This window comes from Nicotiana tabacum, chromosome 18, assembly GCF_000715075.1.
Source record: "Nicotiana tabacum cultivar K326 chromosome 18, ASM71507v2, whole genome shotgun sequence".
NCBI lineage: Eukaryota > Viridiplantae > Streptophyta > Magnoliopsida > Solanales > Solanaceae > Nicotiana > Nicotiana tabacum.
In genome coordinates this window covers 150,976,864-150,985,679 of record NC_134097.1, presented here as the reverse complement: position 1 = coordinate 150,985,679, position 8,816 = coordinate 150,976,864, and the positions used below count along the sequence as shown (strand labels likewise).

General features: G+C 36.0%; 1 protein-coding gene across 1 annotated transcript; it reads right to left on the bottom strand.

Annotated features, from left to right (window-relative positions):
• Nucleotides 1-4,124: 4,124 nt before the first annotated feature.
• LOC107780750 (putative anion transporter 5) lies at nucleotides 4,125-8,094 on the bottom strand. Its single transcript, XM_075237482.1, has 2 exons — nucleotides 7,842-8,094; nucleotides 4,125-5,719 (listed from the first exon to the last, which is right to left on the bottom strand). Exon 2 carries the CDS (start codon nucleotides 5,631-5,633, stop codon nucleotides 4,305-4,307), a length of 1,329 nt encoding a protein of 442 aa, XP_075093583.1. The 5' UTR covers nucleotides 5,634-5,719; nucleotides 7,842-8,094; the 3' UTR covers nucleotides 4,125-4,304.
• Nucleotides 8,095-8,816: the final 722 nt, after the last annotated feature.

Below are 8,816 nucleotides of genomic sequence, written 5' to 3'. Positions count from 1 at the left end.
TTACAATTTCACTAAAATCACAGAAACCAAGATTTGGTACGACGTTTGGTTGAACGAGTGGAAAAGAAAAGCAAGAAAGAATAAGTTAGCGTTTGACCATAGATTTTCAAATTTGTTTTGAAAAATCTGATTTGGGTAAAGTTTGGTTTGAAGATAGAAAATATGTTTGGACATCAGTTTTCAAAACATATTTTACTTTTTTTTTTAGAAAAAAAAAACATGAAACATGATTTATTCCTACAAGTTCTAAAAAGTATCACAAATACCCAACAATAGATTCATCAATAACATTCATTATCATTATCACAAACTATAGTCCTGAATTTGGTACAAAATTATTATTTTTACAATGAACTACATAATACACTATCAGATGGCCGAGAAGATGAAGCAGCATTGTTACAAAATAACAAATGGTGGACTCTTTTACAAAATACAAAAGTTTGAGGTAATTTTTAAAAAATATAATAGTAATATTTTGGATCAAAACCAGCTCTTTAGCTGGTTTTGGGATTTGCATTTTGGGAATTTGCCAAAATATGAATAAAATTATGAACAAACATGTATTTGCCAAAAAAAAAATTAAAAAAAAATTGGCAAAATCTTTAGCCAATCGGGTCCTAAATTTATACTTTAGTTTCCAAAGGTAAAGCATTCTTCATAAGAATGAGCGTTGCACTGTACTGAAAGGAATTAATTTGATTTAATTTTTGGGAAAAGTATTACGAATGAGATAAAAGATATATGGACTTTGATTACAGAATTGGAGCAACGTACTATATTCCAAACTAGTAGTTAGGTTGACTGACCACACTAGTTCTTGCATATATAAATCCCTTTCCATGAAAAAGAATTATCAACCCCTCCTTCATTAGATTTTTTTCATATAGCAGGGTCGATTTGCCCGCATTTTGGCTATTCTACTGGTATGTACCCACCAGTACAGATATACAATATTGAGGCAAATGAAAAGAAACCACCTAATGTTTTGTATATCTATTGAAGCTTGAGTCTTGATCCGTTATGATTTTCATCCCACCACATAACATTTTCCCTATTGAAACTTAAATCCTGATATGTTATGATTTTCATCCCACTTCATCGACCATTAGACCACACTGGTATCATCCGTCCTTCGGTTCCAGCCTTATACTTGATAGCCCTTGCAGTCCCAACCATGTCCCACCCTATGCACCCCATACCACCCACCCCTAAACTTTCATTACATTCTTTCCTTTTTTGGTTTCTATAGCTTAAATTGCCATGCAATTTCCCCCTCCCCCACACCCCACCAACTACTTCAATAAATTCTCCATTACTTGATCTTGTGAACTCTTTAACTGTTGCTACACTGTAACAAGTCAAAACTGAACTAAGAAGACTTGCTCAATTGAAGACTTTAGCTTCACTTTCCCAAAAAATAAGAAGAATGTTTCAGCTATGTATTTCATAGTACATCATCTTAAATTCTTTCACATAAATGCACATAAATGCACCCTTTTCTTTTCTTCACTTTCCGCCAACCAAAGGTCTCAGCTAGACTTGACTATAATCCGGCGTCAACACTGTAAGGGGTCGTTTGGTATGAGGTATAAGAAGGTATAGAGGTGGTATAAAAATTTAATACCACCTTAATACTATGTTTGGTTAGGGAGTCGACTGAACATCTCAGCCATTGGCGGGAATTTCGCCCGCATCCGATCCCCAATTCTTGTTCACCCCGGATGATCGTGTTGGGTGAATTGTGAGTAATTAGCACCGATATAACTTATACCTTCTTAGAAATTATGCAATTGTCATTCTTAATACAACATACCAAACAGTAAATAAACAACAATCCCAGCATAACTTACCCCAACATAACTTATACTGGGATAATCCGTATTCCAACCAAACGACCCCTAAGTGAGAAAAATCTACATCTTTTTAAGCAATTTTTAAGATAATAATTCACTCTTGGTGTGGTTAGCAAACCATAACCACTGCATTAGTAGCCCAAATGACTATGGAGGAGGAGAACAAAACAACCTTACCTCCCTCATGTTCTAAATGAGTAATGGACAAACCATTTCATTCCAACATATAATGTATGTGACAAATTTGTAAAACTAGATGTCCTCTTAAATCTCACACTTATCCCTACACTAACTACCATACAAATTTCAAACCAAAATATAATATTCCTCGCAAGCACACAAGACCTGATAATGCAAGCGTGATGTTAAAGTAATAATTGCTTGACAAAAATTTAAAGAATTGTCAAGAAAATATTACTAAGTGATAATGGCCAAAAGATTGAAAGTACAACCTAATTAACAAACATTCATGTCTAGTCAAGCTGAATTAGAAAGAAAATCTTGTCGCAAACATTAATGGATGATCAAGTTAGTTACTTGATTTGGTGGGACCGTCATTCGTAGTATTGAAGTACAGATTAAGAAGAACACACTCAAGGATGGCTTAGAAAGCTAGGTTCTTATATTCATGAACTCTTCAAAAGGCTTTAATTTGGCTATAGAGGTTGAAAGATTGCATCTTTTTGTTTTAGGACAAAATGGCATTTCAAGATATTAAAAGTTATTTAAATAGTATATTCCAACTCCAGACAGAGTAATGGTCTGAAAAACATATGAATAGAAAATTCACATACTAGATGCATGGCTGAAGTTTCAAAAAGCAGTACAATATTTAGTGCTCAAAACCGTTTCACCCTTGAAAAGAATCCTTCTATAACAGAAACGACCATAAGAATGGGACTGACTTCTCATTTTTGGTGTATAAGGAACATATAGCATCTAAATACATTCAAAAGAAAGTATATGCTGACCTTTCTTAAGCTTGTTCTCTCTCCGTCCTAAACCATTAAAGGCTCGTATAATTTTAGCCAGTTCAAGTCTGCCCGTGATCTGGATGAATATTTCACTAATGCAGATAACTTAACTTTAACAACACACCTCGGAAGCTGATATTCTTTTAATCCAGCGGTTGAAGGCATCCATGCTGCAGGTGTGGAAAAATATGTACACTAATGAAATCATCATATATTCTCTAAACATGTTGGAACAGAGAGTATGTATATATCAATAAGAAAAACGATTTGCCGGTAACACCAAATCAATCTAGTACAGCTAATTAGTAGATCTATTGTCACAACGAAATGAACATTGAACACTGTTCACCACAGTCAGCAGTCAGCACAACTTTATGAGCTTTCAAGCCTAGCAGAAGTGGGGGTTTGAGCGTCTTTCTTCTTCTAAAGATTACACAAATGAAATCATCACAAGATCTTTTAGAACGACGAAAAGAGACTGCAGTAGCTTCAGAATTAAAAAAGACTTTCCAACAAGGAAATTTGAATCTTAGTTAGCTACCATACCTAATCAGTTAAAAGATGAACTAGACACAACTATATGCACATGTAACAATATCCACACATGGTGGTTGCTATCATTGTTTCCAGAACCAAATGCAGCAGATAAAGAATACCAGATAGATCGTCATTATGTAAAAGGAAAAACAAGAGTACCAGATAGAAATTGAACACTTGGGATGTGCACTTGCGCCTTAGACAGTACATTGCATCTTGACAGTGCTCCCTAATAATCTGTAAAACTTGAAACTGAACTAGCAAAACATAACTGTTCAACTAAGAATGAACATATTTCTGATTTTGGTGAAAGAAACTATAGTTTGAGAAGCAAAATTTGAATAATAGTGAGTAAAGAATTCTAGCTTTTTGTCTCAGAAGAAGAGCTCAGCTCATCAAGCACTGATACCAACTAAGATACAAGAGTTAACTAAAAGAACATTTATAGCTGACTATCAAGTTATGGAACCATGATACATGAAATATTTTCTACCATTTATTTCCTATATGCTTATGTTCAGATTAAACACCTTTTTTTTCCGAGGAAACGTCTGCTACCACCATGGAACACCTTGGTTGACAATTCAAAGTATAGATAATCAAAACCTAAGCTTGTTAAAGCTCCAAAAAGCAACCAGGATATTTAACGGAAACAGCTGGACCAAGAAGCAACATATCTCTGTCCTAGAAAAATCTGTCAATTAAGTCGCAATTGCTGATAGAACCTTTTGATCTTTGTATAAATATCTTTCTTAAGTAATGAGCAGGATAGAAAGAATTCAGATTGAAGAATGTATTAATGGCCCCAATGACCAGCAGCCATTTCCAGGAACTTTCCAATTTGAACTGTAGAGCCTAAACTATGCTATATTCTTCCTAGAAATGCTTCTCCAAAAATATAGTTACACAGATAAACCACTGTATATTAACAAACACTTTAGTCAAAAATTCTTTCCCCGGTGGACAACACTAGGAAAACAAAAGAACTAAATATGCAAAGCACCCCTGGGATGAGAAATACGACTCTCCAGCTATCTGGACTAGTAAGATCCAATTCAGCGGCTTTAGCAGCTTCTAGTAGTCGACCAGTGAGGTCAACCCCAACAATTCCAGCTAATGTACCAGCTGTATTTGAAACTCCCATAACAATTCCAGCATATCTAGGAGCAATGTCCATGTGGTTAACTGCAAACCCAGCTCTTCCTAATGCCAAGAAACCAAGGGCCACAGAGGAACAAAACAAAGCGCCTCCAGATGTTCTGAACAATGGAAGAGCCATCAATGCAACAGAAGCAACCATGAAACCCACTGTGTTCAAAACTTTTCTGGTTTTAGTAATAGACAGGATTTTCTTGGTGACAAGGTGATCCGCAATCACCCCACCAATATTTGAAAATATAAACATGTTAAAGTATGGCATCATTTTAGAAGAACCCATTTCTTGAAGGCTGAGCTGGAGACCCAATTCAAAGTATGTCGGAAGCCAGTTCATGAGCACATAAAGAGCATAATGAAAGGTGAAATTGTTCACGACAATGGCCCAAACCGGTAAGCTAACGAGGATACGCTTCCATGGAATTCCAGGGATTTTACTGGAATGTACTCCATTCTCCGCCTTCATCTTTGAACTCCCTTTGATGGGAAGTAAGGATTCTCCAAAGCCGGCAGCACTTGCTTTTCGATGGTCAGATCGAGGTGGGTCGGTTGCATAAGTGAACCAGATTAAAGACCACACTGCACCTAAAAATGCTTCAGCAAGAAATACAGATTGAGGACCCCTAAATTTCACCAGGCTAGGAAGCATAAGCATGCCCATAGCTGCACCTAAGTACATTCCAGAAGTTGTAAAAGAAACAGATCGTGATCTTTCATGTGGTGGCACCCACTGTGCAAGGACTGTGTGAATAGATGGAAAAATGAAACCTTGAGCCACTCCAACAAGCAAGCGGGCTATTACTAGGATCATTGGTCGAGTTGGGTCGAGGGGTACAAAAGCACAGGTTAGAGACCACAACACAAATGAAAAGAGGAGGACACGCCGTCCCCCTATTTTTTGAGCTACCCAGCCACCAGGTACTTGTGAACAGGCATAACCATAATAAAATGTTGAAAGAATTACACCTTTGCTAGTCTGATTTATTCCTACAGCATCAGCAGCAGCAGTATACGCAATTGAAAAGCCCACACGTTCTATGTAGCAGACTGAGGTGCAGATGAAGGTCAAAAATACAATTAAGTAACGCTTTGGAAATTTACTGCTTCCCATTGCTTCCAAGTTTCTAAATAAAAACCACACACCGGATCACTTCATAGGTGGTCCTTTGACAAAGACGTCCATAGAATGCACTTATCCTGAAATTGTGTTGAAGTGATCAAAGAAATAGAGACGGTGATTTAGAGCCTTCATAATGTTAGATTTAAAGGAGAAACGATTTAACCACTTAACCAATAATAGCGAACATACTGAAATAGCATGTGAGAGGTAGGAAATGCACCAGAAAGCAATGGTTCAACTTTTATCTAGGATTTGGGTTCACATTATTTTGATTTTTCACCTCCATGGTGTTTGGAAGGGACATTTATATAGCAGCCATAATCGAGAATAGAACAGATACTATTATCAGACCTAGCCTACTCAAGTTTATATAAACCAAATCTTCTTCAATCTGATAAGATATGACACTAAAACAAAGTCATGTGTTGTCAAAGGCTCATTTAAAGCGCGCTTAAGCCCTGAAGCTCAGAAAAGCTCATGGAGGGCGCTTCGCTTAGCTTAAGCTACGCTTTAGTGTAACGCAAGTCACTAAGACATGTGCCTCATTTCACATGAGTTTTATCGGGAATCAATTGGCACAAAAGAACAAATATAATCAGAAAATAAATGTACTAGAGGTAAAGGAAAACATTATAAATGAATTTGTTACTTTGTTCTTGAATTACATATGTATTTTATTTTTTCCCATAGTTGTGCTTTTTTTTATACTAAAGCCCACACTTTTAAGTGCGCTTTGCGCTTAAAGCCCTAATAGATCTACAACGCTTTTTAGAGCTTTTCGCCTTTGATAATACTATTCATTCGGTGTTAATTTTGTCTCATTTTTCTTGTGAATTCTGAGGATGAGCATGTCGATCCAAAGATCACTTATAAGGAGTCAGACGACCTAGGTGTCACGTGATTTAAGCCTCCTCTGACATTTCTCCAATGCTACTCTTCCAAGGGAAAAAAATTCTGTTGTAATTTTTTGACGACTTCGGGCAGAAGGGAGTTACTTAAACAATTTCTATCAAGCGAAAGCAGATATCGTACCCTCTGCTCCAACAGTCTGCTTATTGGCGAACACAAAAGGACCTAGGAAAACCAATAATGATTGTGGCTAGACTTCTCTATTGATTTAGCAAACTAGATAAAAATACTTGCTTCACACCCTTGATTTACTAGTAGTAGAACATCATCAAGCACCGTTAGGTCCGTTACTGTGCTTTTTCTTTTACTTACTTTTTTTATGTGAACATGAACGGTATTTTGAATGTGGTGAGACGTGGATATACTTTTTCCAAACTAATCGCAAATCAAACCTAAATCTAGAGGAACCACCATAAATGCATTTAGGAACAGATTCCACAACTCATACTATGTTTGGTTTCACTAAGGGGAGAGGAGAATGCAAAAGATCAGAAAATTCATAAATTTACTTGTCTACTTCTGTTTCTCCACCTCTTTCACTTCCTTATCGATAACGGAAAGCAATCCATAGTCCTCCTCTTTTACTGCCAGCCCTACTACCCTTCCTCTTTGCACCCAAATCAAACATTGTACTATCAATTTCAATTCGACCATATGTTTTGCATAGTTAGAAACCAGTTGAGTTTATGTCAAATTAGTCCCCTAATTTTCTTTAACTTCAAGTTTTAACGCTAAAACTTCAAATCATTCTTATTGCATTCCTACTTCACCACATTTTGTTTCTAATAATCACAACCGCCCGCTAAACCAGACATATGCTAAAAATTTGGATTTTAAAGAAAACAAATTGCTATAAGCAGGAAATAGTTTATTCTTTACAAATATTTATAACAAGAAAAAAAACATTGAGCAAAAGCACACTGGCATACTCAGCCCTCCCCCCCCCCCCACCCACCCACCCCGGCCCAAACCCAAAGACAAAAAATTAATCTTTACCACCCACCCCCAACAAAGGGTCAACGATAATCTCACTTCTCAATTTCCCCCCATTTATATAATCACTTCTAATTGAACAAACGAAAACATTCCACATTGTTAAAATTAACATAAATAAAACTAACTGCAAAGTACTCACAAACTCGAAACATAAAAACACTAATCATGTAGTAGCTTTAAGCTTAGGGATTATTACTACATTAATTAAATTAAAAAAAATGCAAAGTATGTAGAAGTTAAAAACATGAATTACTTCAAGAATTTAAAATTAGATTCAAGTTTAAAGATTATTACCACAGAATCAGCAGAACCTCAAAAGGGGTGTATTTGGTGGATTCTGTGCACTTCAACAAGATCAGGTAAAGAATGTGAGTTCCAAATCCAAAATCTTTATTTTGATAATTAGAGAAACATTGCGAGGGTAATGGAAGAAAAATTAAGAAAAGGGTTTGAAGTAAATAGTTGAAGAATTAGAGAAATGGGAGTAGCGTAGGTTGAAGGGACTGTAGACTGTAGAGGGAGTTACAGCCTGACAGTTTCCCAAATATATTTCTCTTTTCTTTATTTTTTCCTTTTCTTCTTATAGTATAGTATAGTATTCGTTGTATTTACTTTTTTCCATTTTTTATGGGTAAAGGGGGGTTGGAGTCCGCTAGTCCGGAACCTATTTGCGATCTTTTTGGACTCAAAAAATTAAAATAAGTGTAAAATAAACTTACTGACCAAACTATATGAACGCATTTTTAAAGCGCGTTTTACCTGAAGCTGATTAGACGTTTGATATAAAGCGTGGTTTAATAAAGCGCCTTAATAAATCACGTTTTCATCTTCAAATACTCGCCTCCTTCCCTTCCCCCACGTTCAAACAGAAGCTTCCCCCTCCCCTTAATTTTTTAATCGATCCAGCCCCCCTCCCCCCCCACATTAACGACCTAAAAACACACGAGTGGACCCTACCCGTCCCACAAAAAATAAAGAGTGTTGGTCCTACATCCTACTTAAGGCCTTCTCTCGTTGTGGTTGCTCGTTTCGTACTAAAATCTTCATTTCTTCAACTTTTCAAAAAATATAAATTGAGGTATTCCGATTTAGTTTTTGTCGAAACTCGTATAAAAAATGCATATTAGTTATTTTAAATGTGTTCTATGTTGTTTTGTGTGTTTTTGTGATTAAACTAGTATGTTATTTTTATCGGGACATAGATATTAGTGTGCTAAAAAAATATGTAAAAATTGAGAAATCATTATTATTTGTTAAAAAAATGTTAAT